Raw genomic sequence first — 21644 nt, forward strand, 5'->3', positions numbered from 1 at the left:
CACGGGTCACATGGCATCTTGAGATTAGGGGATGGTGGTCAATAATCAGCTTCAAATATTGACCCTGACAATATGGCCAAATTTACACACCATTTCATTAGTAATTCATCCCTCTAAATGGGGAAAACAATAGGTACCGCAATAAAATTGTGTTGCTGATGTTATATTTGTATAATGCAATCCACCAAACAACCAATGTTTACTAGTATTTCAATTAATTCCGCATGTTTGATATTATAACCACTAACATGGTGAATGACAAATGCATAGAAATCACCATTACGTGAAACCGGCTCGTATATCGTTATCGTATGCCGAAAAAATAGATAAGCTGCAATAACCTTTATCAGTTCTTATGTACTCCACCGTTACACTTGAAGCTACGCAGAGGTCGTTTAATCCCTTTAGTCAACTTCTAACTCAGGGCGCTAAAACACATTTTCCAATCGAAACTCGTCCGGATCGCGGCCTGGCGAATCGATACCAGCCTCTAAATGGGTCAACACGTCTCCCGAACAGATTTCGAGTGGGTTTACAATGACCAGCCGCACACGAGCCGCCGCAGTATCATGCTACAAAAGTATCCTCAAATTAAGAAGCTGTTCGGACCGGACCCACAGTTCAAGTACATCGTATCGGCTATGGTACTAACGCAAATCGTCATGCTCTACGTGATGCAGCATCAGTCGTGGAAAATGATTACCATTGTCGCTTACTGCTTCGGCGGTGTTATCAACCACTCTTTGATGTTAGCCAATCACGAAATTTCTCACAACATGGCGTTCGGATACGGAAGGCCGTTGGCGAACCGATTGTTCGGTATGTGGTGCAACCTTCCTATCGGAATACCGATGTCGGTTTCTTTCAAGAAATATCACACCTTGCACCATAGATATTTGGCAGATGAAAGGCTGGATCCGGACGTACCGAGCATTCTTGAAGCGAAGCTGTTCTGCAATACTTTTGGAAAGTTTATCTGGCTGATTCTTCAACCTTTGTTCTACGCTATAAGGCCACTATTCGTCAACCCACTCCCAGTTGAAAAACTGGAGATGCTAAACACTGCCATACAACTGACATTCGATGGCCTGGTGGTGGCAATTTTCGGGTGGAGAATGCTGGCCTACCTATTGATTGGGTCATTTCTAGCTATGGGTCTACATCCTGTGGCCGGTCATTTCATCGCCGAGCATTATATGTATGCCAAAGGGTTCGAAACGTACTCCTACTATGGCCCATTGAACTGGATTACGTTCAACGTCGGGTATCACAACGAACATCATGACTTCCCGGCCATTCCTGGGAGCAAGTTGCCCGAGTTGAAGAAAATCGCTCCGGAATTCTACGAAAGCATGCCACAACACACGTCCTGGGTGCGTGTCATGTATGATTTTGTGATGGATCCCGCCATCGGACCTTACGCCCGAATCAAACGCAGGGCATTCGAGAGGGCGGGATGATTAGACATATCAGGTGAGTCACTTTATTTATTGGCACTGGGAAATGGCAACAATGCTTTCAGCGGCAGATAATTGATCAAACTGATAATGTAGCGTAGAACAGAGAGATAACATTTTTTTCTGGACATACATTATGTCATGTCATGCTACCGTTAAGTGCAAGTAATTCAATTTTGTTGTGCTTCGATGTATTGAACGATATATTAAACGTAAAACATTGCTATTGTACTCCCTTAATAGCCCATTAAGCCTACGTGCTTTATCACCTGATAAAGTGCATCTGAATCTGGATCGTCAGATACATTTTTTTTAACTTTATTAGAGTGATTTTTAAGTTGTATACAAAGTTCATCACATCGTCACATACAGACACAATCTCGCCAAGCGGCTTTTTGGCTAACATGTGATATTTTGTTCGTAAAGAGAAAACGGAAATGTGCTTTGGGGCCATGCAGAAACCAAGTGGTAATTTTTTTGCCGATGTTTATTCCCCCCTCCCGCCATGTGGTTTATTGCGATCTTTTGCTGACCAACCACCTTAATTCGAAAACTAAGGTTTTATATAAAAGTCTGATTTATTTTTTCATTTGCACTTTTTGTGGTATTTTCATGATTTTTATATGATTCATTTGTTTCAGAAATATCCTCGGATTCGTAAAACATCTTAGAATGAGTCGTTTGACTCTTGACTTGTGTATTTCAATGTAATACGTAAAGATACCTTAAAAGTATGTCATTAAAATCATAATCCTAGAATTTTATTTGTGTGATTTTTTAATCTAAAAATCAGAAGGGTTATGTACAAGACACAACCGCCCAACGTAAACTACGTAAGGCAGTTTTGTTCAGTGAGGATTGTAGTGCCATCATGCATGAATATTTTTAGAAAATTCATTTGATTACTTATGTCACTGGTTTAGAACAAAACTAGCGTATCTTAAGATATGAAAATTGTTATGATGATGCCTTTCTTGGATCCGAATTGCCTACATTTGGGTTTTGAAGAATTTGATGAAATATTTCAATAGAAGAAGCCCTAGGGGAGCATCCTCTTTTCCGTTTGCAACATTTATTATTCAGAAACATTCCAATCATAGGCATATCTTGTTTTTCGTGCATCATTAGAATCATAAAATGTCAATCATGTACCAAAACCCAATTAATTTGGTTGTGATGCGCGCTAGTAGTAAACGTTGCGGACGGGAAAAGAGGGTGTGTGTGTTATTACAATCTAACTCCCACTGTCTGGCAGTATCACCAGTGTTGGTAAAATCTCAAAATCTCAAATCTCATCGGCGATGCAAACCTGGGTGATGCGAATAGAATCGATTTGGTTGTCAAACTGAAGCCAAACTTTTCTATTGTGCCGGAGCCAAACATTGAAGATTGTGGTTATGTTCGATTCAGATCCTATATTGAGAAGTATTGTTATTTTTTGAGAAAAAAATAAAAATAAACTTAGTTTGAGTTTTGAATTCTTTGTAACAAATATTTTCACATTATATTTCGAGTGGAAAATTAGTAGGAATGCAATTTAAAAGCACTCGTTACGATATTTCACGAGATTGAACAGCTGATTGGGCTAGAAATGTATGCGAACCATCGTGAAGTCATGTAGAGTCTTGCGCATTTGTGCGACCTCATGCAGCACGAAAAGAGGAATTCGAAGAGCGGGAAATGTTTGACAGGCAAGTAACTGCAAAATAATTTTGCTTATGGGATAGATTTCAAAATATTCCTCTACTTGCTTGAGAGCAGAAAAGCGGCTCTATCCGCACCACCCAGATGCAAACCATGCGTGAGTAAAATCCCATAAGAATCATGGCCCAGAGATTTGCTCATGATTCGAATCGCAATTTGCATCATTGCATGATATTTACGTGTTCTTCATTGTTGAATGCATTGAATTATCTGTTTTTCGTCTCAAACAATGGCTAATAATTGCATATACAGTATTATCCCGATTTTATCACCCCCCTGGTGAATTTTAGGGTGATAAAACAGGGTATGTGACAAAATTGAAAAAAAAAAATATTCTCAATTTTTTAATTAATTCCACAAATATGAATCATTTTATGCCTTGGAAAGTCCAAATGCGTGAACGGTACCCATTATTTCTTGTCGAAATTGCTTACAGAATATTTCCAAAGTACTCAGAAGGCGTTCGTAATAAACTACAAGCGGTGAAAGTTATTTCATGAAAATCAATGTTGTTTGTGGTATTATTTACGAAAATAAAAAGAATGACAAATTTTTTTGGGGTGACAAAATCGGGTCGAAAACGTGATAAAATCGGGGGTAGACAAAATCGGGGAGTGACAAAATCGGGTCAACACTGTATGAACAAAACATACGCCTCGATTGCGTTTTGACGCTTTTTAGAACGAAATCATTTTTCGGTGAGTGAGCGAAGAGATGCGATTCTGGCCGAGAAACTCAAGCGCGATGCTCCCCCTACAGAATCGCAGGCGAGTTAGCTCGTGCATGAAACCTCGATGATTAAGATTTGAGTATGATTCTACCAACACTGAATGTCACTATGGATAAAATATTCGCGCAAACATTTTATTAATATCATTGTAAGACTTTTGAATCAGGGAGCAAGAAGGTGATAGCTCTATTGTAACTCATATAGCCCGTCTCAAGAACGTATGCGTTCCGAAGCTTTTGTCGTGTACAATAAGTACCGTATGATTGCACCCACGTATTATAAAAATATCTTAAGTGCATTCACACTTCCTGAATCAAAGTTAAATCCTTCTGATTCAGGCGCGCATTTAATTGGACAAAATATTATTAGGCCGATAAAAATATTTTTATAAAATATGCCCCCCCCCCCCTTTGGATTGTTTTGCTCAAAAATAACAATTTGAGGGGCAACAAAAAAAATTTCCGGTAAATTTTGAGAACTTTCAAAACATTCTTTAACAAATCCGAGGATTTTTTTTCTCCATTTTAATATTCATTTTTTACTAGCAGACCCGACGAACTTTGTTTCGCCTAAAATTGATTTATTCTCTGATTAGTTCTCGAGTTATGCAGAAATTTTTGGTTCATTTGTATGGGAGCTCCCCTTTCCAGAAGGCGTTGCAAACCACCACAGAAACATATCTTCCCTTCCAAAACCTCCACACGCCAGATTTGGTTCCATTTACTCGATCTCGAGTTATGATGAAATTGATGTTTCATTTGTATAGGAGCCAGGTTTCAAAGAGGAGAGGGGTCTCTAACCATCTTAAGAACCTTCCCCGGCCCCAAAAACCTCTGCATTCAAATTTTCACGCCGCTCGATTCAGTAGAAGAAGAAAAAGATTACCCCCTCCCTCTTGACTTTGCGGAGACCAGTAGACCTCGACCTTGCGTAGTCCATAATTTTTAATAAATATGTGTAACGGCCTTATTAGTTTTCAGTTTGCAAAAAAAAAGGTTCAACATTTTTCCAAAGTCGTTTTTTAATATAAACATGTTTGTGCAATTATATTGCGAATTGCGATGATTGCATTACTAGCAAGGGCATTGGCATTGTTAGCAATTGATCGTCTCATGCCTGCACAAACATGCCCCTATCTGCATCACTTTTTATGCACCATGCACTACATAACGCATTTTTGTTACCTTTGTTTCGACACTGGTCCGGCTCCATTGTTCTACTTTTTGTGCGAAACACCGCACAAAAAGCAGAGTCCAAAAGCCAACCGCACTGAACGGCGACGGCCGAAACGAAACTCTTGCAGACAAGAAAAGAGGGTGCTGCTCAAATGATCCGATACCCTATTTTAACGTTCATAACCCAAAGTTTCAATATAATTGACAAATTGGTAGAGAATTTCCGAGTCGATTGATATATAAATCTTAAAAATCCATCGGAAGATAAAGGCGCTATTAAAGTTCAAAATCTTACATGATTTCGTGACGGTCTCGAATTTGTAAATTTTCATTTGCCACCCTGTATCCGAGTCTTCCCCTTAGACGTAGTTTACGTCAAAACTTTTCGCGGAACGCAGCCTGGGAGAAGCGGAGTGCGAGGAGATGGAACAGCTGGGCCGTTCTCAAGAAACACGCAAGTTCTATCAAAAGCTCAACGCATCCTACAAAGGCTTCGTGCCGCGATCCGAGATGTGCTGGAATAAAGATGGGAGTATCTTGACGGACGAACGTGTGTTGATCGAAAGGTGGAAGCAGCACTTCGAGGATCATTTAAATGGCGCTGAAACTACAGGCAGTGAAATCCTTCAAAAATGCCGTGAATACCAGGTTCCAACGCACCATTGATTTTAAGGCGGCATACGACAGTATAGACCGCGGAGAGCTATGGAAAATTATGGACGAGAACAGCTTTCTGGGAAGCTAACCAGACTGATCATAGCAACGATGGATGGTGTGCAAAACTGTGTGAAGATTTTGGACTAACACAGTTCGTTTGTATCGTGCCGGGGACTAAAACAAGGTGATGGACTTTCGTGCCTGTTGTTCAACATTGCGCTAGAAGGTGTTATGCGGAGAGCCGGGTGTAACAGCCAGGGTACGATTCTCAACAGTCAGTAAATTTATTTGTTTCGTGGATGACAAGGACATTGTCGGCCGCAAAGGTAGCAGAACTGTACACGTACATCCGCCTGAAACGTGAAGCAACAAAAGTGAACTGCTGGTGAGTAGATCTAAGACAAAATACATGCTTGTGGGCAGAACCGAGCGCGAAAGGACCCGCTTGGGAACCAGTGTTACGAATTACGATAGACGGGTATAACTTCGAAGGGGTCGATGAATTCGTCTACCTTGGATCCTCGTGAAATACGAAGGCGCATCATCTGTGGAAGTCGGGCCTACTGTGGACTCCAGAAGATACTGCGGTCAAAAAAGATTCTCAACCGCACCAAATGTGTTATGTACGAAATGCTGATAAGACCGGTAGTCCTCTTCTTCTTCTTCTTCTTATTGGCATTACATCCCCACTGGGACAGAGCCGCCTGGCAGCTTAGTGTCCATTAAGCACTTCCACAGTTATTAACTGAGAGGTTTCTAAACCAAGTTACTTATGATACTTTTACGCCCAGGGAAGTCGAGACAATTTCCAAGCCGAAAATTTCCTAGATCGGCGTCTGGAATCGAAACCAGCCACCCTCAGCATGGTCTTACTTTGTAGCCGAGCGTCTTACCACACGACTAAGGATGCCCCCGGTAGTCCTCTACGGACATGAAACGTGGATAATGCTCGAGGAGGACTTGCAAGCACTCGGAGTATTCGAGCGACGGGTGCTTAGGGTCATCTTTGGCGGTGTGCAAGAAGACGGTGTTTGGCGACGAAGAATGAACCACGAGCTCGTCCAGCTGTATGGCGAACCCAGCATCCAGAAGATAGCTAAAGCCGGAAGGGTACGATGGACAGATCCGGCAGGTACGAGACGGCGTGAAGCCCAGCGAGCGAGGCGGGCTGACCAGGTACACAACGACATTGCGAACGTGGGGCGCATTCGCATTAGACCGAAAGCCATTAGGCCAAACGGTCATTAAGCCGAATGGTCATTAGGCCGAATGAGAACTGGGGAGTGAGAAGTGAGTAGTGCGAAGTGAGGAAGAACTTGAACGGAAGAAGAAAAAAAGGAAAAAGGAAGAAGGAAGAAAGAAGGAGGAAGAAGAAAGAAGGAAGAAAGAAGAAGGAAGAAATAAGAAGAAAGAAAGTATAAGAAAGAAAGAAGAAGAAAGGAAGAAGACGGAAGAAATAAGACGGAAGAAGGAAGAAGGAAGAGGGAAAAAGAAAGAAGGAAGAGGGAAGAAGGAAGACAGAAGAAGGATAATTTTTGCTTCTTTTTGCTAATTCGGCCTAATGGCCATTCGGCCTATTGACTATTCGGGCTAATGGCCTGACACCGGCCTCGAACCGTGTATTGTGTGCGGCGTCAAATTGATGATTCAGTATTATCTGTTTAGATCTAGTTTTGAAGTATTATTGTACTAGAAACCCATGTTTGAAAATTGTGGATTCTTTTGGCATTGATTTCATGATCTATAATAACTTACGTCTGTTTGTCTGTGGCTGAGGTCTTTGAAATGTCCCAACATTGTTCACATAACTTTCACAGTGTTCTCGATATTCTAATTCCATATTTCTAACATTTTTTTCAATTAAATGTAAATTTGATGCAATAAGAAGGTTCATATAGGGGGAGATCCCCCAGCGCCGGACACCTCCCAACACCGGACACTTCTAAAAACAACACTTGCAGAGATCCCTCCATCATCTTATGTAGTACAAAAGAATGCTATTGCAAAGTCTTTTACCTGCATGGAACGTATCTAACAAGTCGGGTTCAAATTGTAAGATTCAAAGGAAAATTATCAACCCCAATACAAGCCTCTTCTGGAGTTCCTCAAGGATCTCATTTAGGTCCGTTACTTTTTATTTTATTTGTAAATGACCTCCCTCTTGTGCTTCATAAATTGAATGTCTTAATTTATGCAGATGACATGAAACTTTTCCTAAAAATCAAAACTGTCGAGGATATCGATACATTCAAAGATGAAATATTGGTATTCCATACATGGTGTAAAAAGTCTTCTACAGTTGAATATAAAAATGCAACTCAATAACCTTCAGCAGAAAACGAAACATACTCAGCGCAAATATTAGTTTTGATGATCAGAACGTAGTAAGAAGCAATAGAGTAAGAGATTTGGGAGTAATATTGGATTCAAAACTAACTTTCATCGATCATTATAACTTAATTGTAAGCAAATCCAACAACATGTTAGGTTTTATAAAACGATTCTGTTACAATTTCCAGGACCCATACACAATAAAAACACTATATACAGCTTATGTAAGGCCAATCTTAGAATATTGCAACATAGTTTGGTCCCCATTTTCAGCTATTCATGCCAACAGAATTGAGTCAGTTCAAAAACAATTTTTATTATATGCACTACGAAAGTTAGGGTGGACTGAATTTCCATTGCCACCATATGTAGCTCGTTGTAAGCTCATCAATATTCATTCACTGAAAGTGCGTCGAGATTTAGCAATGGTAACTTTTATAAACAATATTGTTTCAAACAGAATTGACTCAACGGAGCTATTATCAAAACTTAATTTTTATGTTCCATTACGATCTTTACGACATCGTCAAATATTCTCCGTAAATTATCATCGAACAAACTATGCAAAAATGGCCCAATGAATCAAATGATGATCACTTATAATAAACATTGTGACACTATTGACTTATCGATGTCCAAAACACAGCTGAAACAGATCTTCTCTCGTATTATAAGCTAATGACACTTTACAATAAGTTTAAACAGTATCAACATTATTTAATGTTATTTAGAATAGTTAAGAATACAAATGTAAATAGGTCTACAATTATGATTGACGACAATAAATAAATAAATAAATGAATATCAGATCCTCACGTTGGAAACTTGAAATCTTGTAATCTTGAAATATCAACGCATCCTCTGACCATAGCCTATCTGCGTTGTATTTAAATACCGCTGAGCGATACGTCTACCGGGCAACACGTCCGGTGTGCACTGCACTAAGATCTCCTTAGATGCAACCGGACCGAGATCTTACTTAAGGCTCCGAAGGGTCCCGTTTCGTTGTGATATGTTGCCATAAAATAGTAATTTATGCACTTGCTTTTCTAATCTACGGGAATATTTAAATTTACTAATGATATTGATTATTCACGATGTATCTAAATATGTGGCAAGTCAATTCATTCACCGATCAGATTAGAACGAGCTCAGTGCAATTAAAATATAAACGCAATACTTATCTGCAATCCACAGAGGATGTTGGGATTGTCCTTGAAGTAATATCGTTGTGAACACAGAGTTCCTGTATTGACGGTGGTTGTAGGTAGTATTAGTTATGAATACCACTGCTGATACCGGAACTATGAGATTTTCTTGAATTAAATTCTTCATCATTGGTCGTCTGGAAAGAAGTAGATAAAAGAATTGGGCCGCTTTCACTCGACGGCCCGCAAAACATTAGTAAGTAATTAATCTTTTAAGTAAGTAATTAAGTTTAAACCCTTTCTTGCGCTAAGTAATGCTGAAAACCTAACTTCTAGGAATTTGATTCGTAGAAACAAATTACCTATACTGAAATTGTTGCGTGGCAAAATAAGTTATACTATTAGCTAATTTAGTTAAGGTGGTTATAGAATGAAGCCCGTGGTGAATTTCAAATTCACAACACGTTTATTTACATATATTTCTAAAACCCCAAATCTGGCGTAATAGTTTTCGTACAGTGCCGTAACTCAAATTATGATTATTCAGCATAACTAAGCAAACGATCTACCATTATTTCAGCCCCGTTGGCGTTATGGTTCAAACATCTCGTGCTCTTGAAAAAAAATATTGGAAAAGCACGTGGTTTACAAATGGCCGATTTCTGGCTTTATTGTATAATCACCTTAAACCCTGACTACCCCACATTATACTGGCCCGTTTGGAGTCATCCAGTGGCACTTGGTCTTAACATTCGTTTTCTTTTTAAATTCTATAACATTTCATCACGCTTACCCCCCATATTAGTCATATGTACAACGAATGCTTGACTATTACTATACTAAGTATAGTAAAAGACCGGAAGTAATCATGGGGCCAGCCACCACCCAGATCCTCACGTTGTAAACTTTGTACAAAATTCGAAATTGAACAAAAATGTCAAAAATTTTCATATTTCGCCTTATTTTAGAAGGTTTAATTCAACAATATTAAAATCAAATTAATGCATTCTGATTGTGTCGATTTGGTCAATATTAGTCATATATCAAATAGCAATCATGATTAGTCAGATATGTAATGTATCTATGGTGCAAAATTAATTTCTGTGTCCGGTAGCTGTCCCCCGGGTCCGGACAGTGAGTTTTTTTCATGTGATCAAATAGCCATTCTTTGCACCTGTTTTGTTAAACTTACTTCAATTCAATTGTTTCTTCTTGCTGAGGTATCAGAAAGCCACAGAAATAAGCAGAAACAAAAATTGAAGATGTCATTGAAAATGGAGGGAATTTTAAGTAGGATGTAAGAAATTTAGCTGAAGAATCGAATAAGCTATATTAACACGTGTTAATATCTACAACTTGAAGCAAGTGGAAAATATTACTATTCTAAATCATGTCTTTATTCATGTAATAAGACCTTGGTCATATTTGAACATGATGCAATAGTGTCCGGTATTCGGGGACACTTTTCTGAACCGTGAAAATTTTCACCAAAATTCATCATCAAAATACATCTTCATACACAAAATATGATCATTGATGATTCATACAAACTTTATTTGATCACTTGAACACGTTTTTCAAGTGATCAAATAAAGTTTTTTTTTTTTTTTTTTTGTGTCTTTATTAAAGAGACTTTCAGATCAAATAAAGTTTGTATGAATCATCAATGATCATATTTTGTGTATATGGTATACAAGTAAACATAATCCGGATAATTAGAGAGTTTTTCGTTAAATGGCTTATGTGTCCGGCACTGGGGGATCTCCCCCAACGGTTCTCAACGTTTTTCTTGAAAGGTACATCTTTAAACTTTTACATTCATTGAGATACCGCCTGTTTTTTTTTGCTGTAAATGAACATAAGCATAAATAACGCATGAGCAGGTATTGAAAAAAGTCAGATCATGAGTGAAGACCGACTGAATTCATGGCAACTTTATGCTCTACTGTGGCCTAATTAATGATGTTTTCTAGATCGTTGAAATTTGGCGTTCGTTGATTCAAAGTTTAAAGATCTTCATCGCTCACCAATGAGAGACTACTGAGCGAGGCAGATCATTTGGTAACCTAACAATGAGTGTTGTTACCACACGCTGTTAGAAAAATCTTTTTGGACATTAGAAAAGTTTAGTACGCTTTGAGAATGGAACTCTAATACACTGCATAGAAGGCTTTGATACTTCTCCATCCCAGCAACTTGAAAGCAGAGTGAAAAAAACAGAACACAATACCACAGACAAACAGACATAACACATTGAACATTTACCCATCAAATTCATCGTCGTTCAAACACTAACGACATCTGTTGATTTCAGTTAGTTGGGCAAATCACGAACCAGATGGCGGTAGTGAACAAACGTCAAACTTCAGCAAAAACGTTGCGCGCGCCACAAGTGATCGATTGGTCAACTAATGATTATTTGAATTGACCAGTAAATCAGTAAACGATGGAAATTTGACGAGTCCTATGTTTGTTTGTCTGTGATAATACCAAGATTGGCTTGGCGAGCACTGTTGTTCGTTGTTTACGCAGCAACGATCGCTCATAATAGTTGTTCGGTATCCATCTGAGCAAGGCTGATCACTCACTGGCGTAGCCAGAAAATTAGTTTGGGGGGTGGGTTTCTGGACTTTTTTTTTCGAAAAAAAAAATTTCCTCTAAAAATTTTGTCTCTGGGGGGGTTTTATGTCCAAAACCACCCCCGTGGCTACGCCACTGACGTAGGATGCTATGATTGAATTAAATCAATGCTCGTCCGCTTCACTCACGCTTTCAATGTCTGCTCATGAGATATATTAAAAAAAAAAGTACCCTGAAATTTTTCTGAATGCAAATTAATGTTATACATCAAACTTCCTATAAGACTTTGAGGATTTTTGTAGATTTTTCCGAGCTATTTGAAAGGAAGCTTACGAGCCTCTTAAAAGCGGGCTTCCGAGCCTTTTGAAATGGGGCTTCCGAGTCTCTTGAAAGGAGGCTGAGGAAATGTTGGTAGAATACTGCTTCTCAGACCAAGTACAGGAACTTGGTAGAAAACCCGTAGAAAAAAAGGATTATGCTCAATTCCAATCCCTAATAGCAAAAGTAAAAATTTTAGTTGACTGCTACTGATGCCAACAATAAAAATAATTCTTCACTAGCGTCGCGCGCGATAGATCAGACCAGTGTTGTAAAATGTCATTTGCATTCGTTTGAATAATTTTCCCAGAACTTTTTTCAGAAGTTAGCTATTGATTCTGGATGTATGACGAACTTATAGCGCATAAATGTGCCTACAACTTTGTCTAACAAGACATTGCTGTAAATATGTAATCTGGGGCGTGGGAGGCAAAATGTCATTCAAATGACATTATGTCAAATGACACGTGACATTTTGGAGAGTTTCCACTCTCCAGCCTTAGATGTTATATTTAGAGCAATGTACCCTTGAACAAAAATATAGCACTACTCAAGCGTTATGAGTACATCTAAAATTATGATGTGAATTTTATTTATTAACAAATTAGTCAAATGACACGCAGATGACATTTTACAAGCCTGGATCAGACACGCACATCCACCAGTCCGCCAACATCATAATCACCGGCCGTGGAGAAGAAGGCAAGATTCTCGGCAAAGGAGGGGCCAAGTGCCATCGGAAGGTGTTGCACGACAACATCCAGGACATAACCAAACCCGCAATCCGTCGACTGGCTCGCCGTGGAGGGGTATCTCCGGGCTCATCTACGAGGAAACTCGCGGTGTGCTGAAAGTGTTCCTGGAAAATGTTATCCGGGACGCCGTCACCTACACGGATCCCTCCAATGGCACGGCACGCTGTACGACTTCGGAAGTTGAGCGCGCTCGGCCAACGTCCCTTTTTAGGGCCACCCAAAACGTAACCAAGAAGAAAGGGGGTTGCTCGAGAGAGATAGGGAAAAGGATGTCAGCATAAGATTTATTGTGGTTTTATCGCGTTAGCCTCATGATATCTTCTTCTTCTTGTTGGCATTACATCCCCACACTGGGACAGAGTCGCCTCGCAGCTTAGTGTTCACTTAAGCACTTCCACAGTTATTAACTGCGAGGTTTCTTAGCCAGGTTACCATTCTTGCATTCGTATATCATGAGGCTAGCACGATGATACTTTTATGCCCAGGGAAGTCGAGACGATTTCCAATCCGAAAATTGCCTAGACCGGCACCGGGAATCGAACCCAGCCACCCTCAGCATGGTCTTGCTTTGTAGCCGCGCGTCTTACCGCATGGCTAAGGAGGGCCCATAAGGAGCCTCATGATATACGAATGCAAAAATGGTTACTTGGGTTAGAAACCTCGCAGTCAATAACTGTGGAAGTGCTTAATGAACACTAAATTGCGAGGCGGCTCTGTCCCAGTGTGGGGATGAACAATGACCAAATGCTTTCGTTTTTTAACAGCACAAAGCCATTAATATGTTTAATGATCTTTACTGATGAAAATGTCAACATTCCATCAAAGTTTCAGGATATCTGGATTTGAAGTTAGTGCGAGGACACTTGATCCTCCATTAGTCACCCATACAGAAATTTGCCGAAAAAATTAAAAAAAAACTGTTCTCAGGCTTTTAATTTTGTGTAGATTTGACAGATTTGATGAAGGGTTGGCAGGAAAAATTATTTGTTGCGTAGATATGATAGAAAGGCGATCAAGTCTCCCTAAATTTTAGAATTGCGTGTGCTGTCGAATTCAATAACTAAATTCGTTCATGTGTACGCACAGCAATTCGAAAATTCCGCGTATTTTGAAGGAAAAATATTTAAAAAATCTGAGGGCACCTTTCTAATTTTATCAAAGCAAGTTCTTGGAGAGGGATCAATTTCTCCCGAATATTTTAAAAGTCGATTTTTGACAGCACTCCATAAAATCGATTGTGTATCAAAAACAACAATAATTTAAGGACTGTCATACATCAGTAAAGTTAAATAATATATTGCTTAGAGAGTATGTGTGGAAATCACGTAGGGTGGGTGTCCAATCGTCGCCATACTTAAGAACAACTATTTTTTAGAAAATAAGTAAAAGGCATGTGGGTGGTCTTTATATATCAAGCGAAAGGTTTTACTTCCTGCTCCTTAGAACAGCTGTGAAAACCACAATAAAATTTGTTATAATCCTCAAAATTGATTAATCCATAATAGGAACACATGCACCAGTTGTGGCACCGGGCAAGAAATATCTTCACCAAAGTCTTTCATTAACTTTTTTATACAGATTAATTCCTGACATCCTTCCGCCAAGGCAACAAACTCTGCTTCAGTAGATGATAATGACACACAATTTTGTTTTCTTGATGCCCAGCTTATTAGACCTCATTACGATGGTTGCTGGCCCAGTCGGCATCTACAAACATTTCTAGTCCTGCTGAAGTAGATCCCAGGTATAATCGATGTTTACTAGTACTGGAGAGATACCGCAAAATCCTCTTTGCTTCTTGCCAATCACGTTGTGTGGGACAGGAACTCTTCTGTGCCAGAATAGACACACTTGCTGACACATCGCGTCGGGGGTTCACAGCTACATACAGCAGACCTCCAATTAAGCTAAGGAATCGATTGTTGTTTGGTAATCTACGATCCGAGGTTTCGAATTTTTCAGGTCGAACCTCTCCAATATTTTTTGGATATATTGATGTTGACACAACGTACAGCTTCCTTACATCTTTTTGATTTTGTAACACTTGAAGCGTGTTCCAACTGTTTGAACTTAATTTTGGTGAGAGTTTTGCCAATGAAATGTTTCATGTAAATGTAAATGTTACGCAAAAACTTTATTTGAATTATATAACTTAATTAAATTTTTGCTAAAAGCATCCATAACCCTAATTCAAATTTTGAAGGAAGTACTAGATTATCTGCCGCCAATACACGGAAGCATTCAAGTACCCATTAATGGGTATTTTCGTACCCATTTCGAAGAAAAGCGGCATAACTCATTTAATGGGTAAACTCGATTTACCCATTAATGGGTACTCTAACTAAACTTCAAATAATGGGTACTTTTCACTCTCGGCTTCTATTCTTGAAATGAGTAAATAAGCCCCATTTTCATGCTATTTAAATTGAGGTTATGTAATGCAGATTTCATGTTCCTCCCGGAAGGGTTTGGAATTAAGAAAATTATGAATAATGAATAAGAAACAATGGATTCATTATATTTATTGCAACGCATCAATGTCGGATAAAAGCAAGTAGAATGAAACCGAACTTTTGTGCCGCCTTAAAGGAGTGTTTTGATCGAGGTTTTGATTTTTCCTGTCCGCATACAGCCAACCTCGCGGCCAACTTCCTGTGTGGTGCAAATCTGGCAAATACTTAATCCCTTGTACCGAAGGATGCAATCCGATTGCGAGTTGTAGAAAACTAGAACTGTTGATAAAAATGTTATGTATTTACAAAGGGGTAAGTGATGAATAAATGATGAAAAACTTACCTTTTTTCGCCGCTGGCGATGTCTTACTTTTTCGAAGCATCCACGGAAGCATCCCATATTGGAATATGGATGATGGACTTCTAAATAAATACAATAATTGTGAGCTCACTTGTTTTATTTTTTCAAGCACGGACTTTGGAGAAAAACATATGACAGCGGTGAATTATTAACAACGTGGGCCAAATTTACCCATTATTTTATTCGAGAAGAGATATTTCAAAATGGGGTAAAAATATACATTTCATGTCATCAGAAAAATGCCCATTTTTTGACATTTCAGAACCTTTTATAAAAATGGGTATTCAATACCCATTTAATGGGTACTTACGAATGTCCGTGTAGGGCATTTCGAACACCATTACGAAGGCAACTGGCTCCACTGCTCGACATTACCAGCACATCTAATCAACGGAGAGGCGCGAAGGTATGTGTAAGCCACCGAATCACGTGCCACACCATGGGATGTAATGGGTGGAATGGGATAGGAAAATCTGTTAACCTGCGATATATCGAAAGCTGTTACCTATCGCCTATATAAGGATCCAACCCCCCAAAATCCAATCAAATGGTTTAAAAAAAGGGGAGTATCAAAAAAACAACTCGTTAACAATAGAACCCTAAATAAATGCTCCGGACCTACTACCCAAAGGACAAAGGACTATATATTGCAATCAATAATCAATTCCCATGATTAAAAAATTTATTTGAAGGGGGGATCTTTCGCTGCGATCGTTTCGGTGGGACGTTGGTGTATCTCGGTGCTTGGGAAAAATTATCTGAAATCGTGTACTGTGCCCGTGGTGAATGGATAGTGAACTTGATTCGAATTAGAGGCTAGAACGGCTTCAGTTGATTGGGGAGTACTTTTGCAAAAATAAAGCATTAAACCAGAATAGGCGAAAGGTGAAGTGCACCACGATGAGGTCAAACATAGATTCGATCGTTGCGTTTAGTTTGCTTGCAGCAGCATTTATTGCGATAGTGGCCACGGTCGATGCGGTTAAGTTGAAAGAAAAGTTACAATTGGCGATCCTCGGAAAAAAATCAAATTGTATGGTCAACCACACAATTTTACTGTGCTTGGGGGAGACTCACTATTCCTCTTTCATAGCTCTTCGTGATTGAATTGATTTTGATTTCAGTATTTGCGATTTTCTAAGTGGTAGGACAGTCCGTTTGATCTAGTGCAAAGCGGCAAAAGATTAGCTACCTGAATAGCAAGCTGCACAAACATCTATTGTTTGCGGGTTGAACGATTCTCTAAAAAAGGGTAAACCACGCGGTTCGAAACGATTGCTCATCTTATCATTCTTTTGGGTCGAATGCATCTATTGTTGAAGTTGTTTGTCGCGATTTGAAACAGTTTTGAGTTTGCTTTGGTGCGTTTCTAGGTTCTAGCAGCATTATTAGCAGTTTTATTGGGTTTCTTTTGGGCAGCAATTAATCATATGATGGCACATGTAGGTAGCAGTGCAATAGCGAATGTAGAAGACTTGGAGGCACACTTTGGTGACCTTCGAGTCGATTTTCTGAACGAAGACGAACTTGATTATGAGTTGCGAATCAGGGGAATCAGTTGCGAAGAAGGCGCGCAAATGGTTCGCAAGCGTGGGAATCTAAGAGAAGTTCTCAAGCGGGATCGAGAATCGGTTGTTAAATTAGAAATCAAATACGAACTTGATCCAGAAATAGATTATGCGTGTTGTGTGGATAAATATAATGCTCTGCTGGATAGCTTGGATGGTGCGAAAACGTCACCACCGCGATGCCAATCCACAATGTTACATTTAGGCACTAGGATTGGTAGATTGATGCATTATGTAGATGAGACAAAGCAGAATTTTCTGAAAACGTTTCTCGATCAAATTATCGAATGGCTTAATCGTTTCTTCTATCAGAAAAGGGAAAATCAGAGGACAGATAGCGTTGATAGTGATTTTTTGGTTGGTGATTTACTAAAAGCACCTCAAAATCCTGTAACGAGCCAAAGTGAAAGCGTTCCGGGATTGGATCCAGTCGATAACGATTTAATTCAGTGTTTGCAAAGATTAGGGTGCTTAGACCCAGCTTCAAACTCGGGTGATCAGAAGAGAGATATCCGTGATGCCATGCTCACATTCGAACATGAGTTGTACTTATTACGAAAGTACAAACAGACATCCCAAGCGCGAGAAAATGTAAGATGTAATGTGTCTACATCCGTTACACACTCGGTTCACGTAACATCGAATAGCACTAGAATATCAAATTTAAACACGACAGTGGTGAATTCTCTTTCTTCTCCCAAGGTGACACCATCAGTCAGTGTACCTTCACCACCGTCACTCAGCTCATTTCGTCACACTAATGTCTCAATTCCTAATGCTTCTAATCATTACTCAGTACCTCATCTCTATGGTGGTGTCCCTTACTCATCGTCAGCGTATGGTTATCCTACGCCGTATACAGGCTCATTTCCAGGAATGAATGCTTCTTGCATGCTTCCAACTGGATGGTATCCAAATGCATACTGTAATAGCCTAGCTGGATACCAAAATCTTCCAGCCATATCATACTTGCCACATCAAACTCCATACTCTGCACCCATGCCGGTAGTTTCTATCACACCTCAAGTCTCGATTACCCCCTCTATTTCGACTTTCAGCCCTGTCGCTCCAACCACATTGGTGCCACAGACAGCGTATATTCCCACTCACTCCCATCTGTCGAGCGTACCTATGAATGCGTCGTACAGCCATAAATCTTTGCCTGTCTCGAAGTGGAAGCTGGAGAAATACACAGGTACCGATCACGGCAGCAACTTGAATGAGTTTCTGGTATTGGTGCAACAATTGTCGCTCGCTGAGAGAATCTCAGAGCAAGAATTGTTTGACTCGGCATTCCACTTATTTACGGGACCTGCTTTGAATTGGTTCATGTCAATGAGTTCCAAAGGCTTATTAAGAGATTGGAGCCATATGGTGGAGGAATTGAGAAGGTCATTCGTACATCCAGAATTAAATTCTCTGGTTCGATCAAAAGTGTATCAACGGCGTCAGCAAAGAAACGAGTCGTTTCAAGACTACTATTACGACATGGAGAAACTGTTTAGGTCAATGACGGTACAAATGAATGATGCCGAGAAGTTGGATGTAGTGAAGCGCAATATGCGTGGAGACTACAAGAAATACCTTCTATGGAAGCCAACTACGACGCTACAGCAATTAGTTGAAGCTGGTCGTCTGATTGATGCCTCAAATTTTTCCCTCTATAATAAAATGTTTGGCTCGGAAAAATCGGCCAACATCGTAAACGAAATCCACACGATCAAACAGGAAGTTAAATCTCAGAACCCTCGACCAAATGAAATAAAATGGTCTAACAATAATCAAAATCAAAGACGTTTGAAAAATTTCCGAACAAATCAATGAAGGAACAAACTAAATCATTGCCAAATCAGAAGAAACCACCTTCCACTGACTTGCCTACCAAACCTCAAGTAGGAAAAGAGAACCCACAGGAAGGAAATCATAATAATATCCGTTCTTTAGATAGTTTGGTGGCAGCACACAAACCTCCTCAAATGGATCAATGCATTTATTGCCGATTTACAAATCACACCGTCGATCAATGTCGGTCGAGTAAAGGATTGTTTTGCAGGATGTGCGGCTTTAAAGGGTTTGACACCCAGAACTGTCCTTATTGCTTAAAAAACGGATTTCAGACGACCAAAAGTCGCCGGTCGTCGACGTCCTCCGCGTAAATAGTTTTCAAAACTCTGTTACTCCGTTCGAATTTTGGGAACCTACTTTAGAGGAAATGTACTCTAAAGCGGATCCAGATGTACAAGTAATTTTGAATTCAATGCCAAACGACAATAGACCGTACGCTAAAGTTAAACTCTATGGGAATATAGTAAAGGGATTACTTGACTCAGGCAGTAATTTAACTTTAATCAGTGATAGAATTTATCATAAATTGAATAAACCCAAATTACATCCTTTGATTGATCCATTGGACATAAGATCAGCTAGTGGCACAAAGTTGAAAGTACTTGGTAAACTGTACATTCCGATTACATTCGATAATCAGCTTAGAATAATTTCCACCATGGTGATCGAGAATCTGATTCTAGATTGCCTCTTAGGCATGGATTTTTGGAGAAAATTCAAAATTTCTCCATCCATAAAGCGATGTGCTTTAGTAGAAGAAGAAAAGAACCCGAACCCTGAAGAACTCAAAACATCGTTAACTAAACCTGAATTGGAACAATTGGAAAGCGTTAGGAAACTTTTCAAAATTGCTGTTCCGAGTGAAATATCCTCCACTCCTTATTACCCACCGGATAGATATCCAAGAAGGGTGGAAAGGCAAACCAGCCATTCGTCAATATCCTTACACCATCTCTCCTAAAGTCCAAGAAAAGGTAACGGAAGAGCTGGACAGGATGCTTCGAGTGGGAATAATTGAAAGATGTCATTCTGATTGGTCGCTAAATGTCGTCCCGGTGATAAAACCAACCGGAAAAGTCCGATTATGCCTCGATGCGCGGAAAATTAATGAGCGCACCGTGAGGGACGCGTATCCTCTACCACACCCCGGTAGAATTTAGGCCAATTACCGAAAGCCAAGTACTTGAGCACCATAGACCTCTCAGAAGCTTTCTTACAAATTCCCTCGAAGCATCCTCCCGCCGGTACACAGCATTTAGTGTACAAAGCAAAGGTATGTTCCAGTTCACCCGTCTACCCTTTGGCTTGGTCAACAGTCCGGCGACCTTGTCCCGTCTGATGGACCAAGTCTTAGGACACGGTGAACTGGAACCTCGCGTTTTTGTATATTTAGATGACATAGTCATCGTAAGTGAAACGTTCGAAGAACATGTCAAACTACTTAAGGAGGTAGCACGTCGGTTACGAGCCGCTAACTTAGCAATCAATCTAGATAAGTCCAAATTTGGAGTCGAAGAACTTCCATTTTTGGGTTATTTACTATCTATCCAAGGCTTAAAACCGAACCCTGAGAAGGTCAGAGCCGTGATAGATTATGAGCGCCCGACAACGGTAACAAAGTTACGCAGATTTCTGGGCATGTGTAACTATTACCGGAGGTTTATACAAGACTTCAGTGGTGTAACAGCTCCACTGACAGATCTGCTTAAAACCAAGAGTAAAGTTTTAGGATGGAATGAGAGGGCCGAAGAAGCTTTTAGTGATATTAAAGAAAAGCTAATCACCGCTCCCATTCTCATGTGTCCTGATTTTACTAGAGAATTCTGCATCCAAACCGACGCCAGCGATGTAGCTGTGGCCCGGTATACTTACGCAGGAGCAATATGGCTCTGAAAGGGTCATCGCCTATTTTCACACAAATTAACGACCCCACAACGCAATTACCATGCGTGTGAAAAGGAAACCCTAGCGGCATTGTTGGCTATTGAGGCATTCCGCGGGTATGTGGAAGGAGCCCACTTTACCTTAATCACCGACTCGTCCGCGTTATCACACATAATGACCACAAAGTGGAAAACCGCATCGCGTTGTAGCAGATGGTGTTTAACCCTGCAGCAGTACAACATGAGCATAATACATCGGAAGGGACGGGATAACATAGTACCCGACGCCCTATCCAGGGCCGTTGCGATAGTGACAACCCGATCATCTTCGTCTTGGTACGACAAAACCATAAAGGACGTCAAAGAAAACCCCGACGACTTTGTAGATTTCCGAGTCGAAAACGGAAAACTTTATAAATTTGTTTCGACTCCGAATTTACCCTACGATCATCGGTATGAATGGAAGTTAGTACCACCGGTGACAGATAGAGAGGAAATTATCCGCGAAAATCACGACGGGTCAATGCATCTTGGAACAGACAAGACAATTGACCGAATAAAGCAGCGCTACTATTGGCCAAAATTAGCCGCTGAAGTGCGCGATTTCATTAAGGACTGCACAACATGCAAAGAAGTCAAAGGATCTTCAGTGCCTGTTGTCCCTTTATGGGTGATCAAC

General features: G+C 40.0%; 1 protein-coding gene across 1 annotated transcript in view; it reads left to right on the forward strand.

Annotated features, from left to right (window-relative positions):
* The first annotated feature begins 461 nt into the window (after positions 1-461).
* LOC134203813 (sphingolipid delta(4)-desaturase DES1-like) overlaps positions 462-21644 on the forward strand; it is a 29371-nt gene continuing 8188 nt past the window's right edge. The window contains exon 1 of the mRNA XM_062678661.1: positions 462-1473. Coding sequence (XP_062534645.1) covers positions 495-1460 — 966 coding nt within the window. The 5' untranslated portion in view covers positions 462-494 and the 3' untranslated portion in view covers positions 1461-1473. The remainder of the gene's footprint in view (positions 1474-21644) is intronic.

Source organism: Armigeres subalbatus, unplaced genomic scaffold, assembly GCF_024139115.2.
Source record: "Armigeres subalbatus isolate Guangzhou_Male unplaced genomic scaffold, GZ_Asu_2 Contig245, whole genome shotgun sequence".
NCBI classification, from domain to species: domain Eukaryota; kingdom Metazoa; phylum Arthropoda; class Insecta; order Diptera; family Culicidae; genus Armigeres; species Armigeres subalbatus.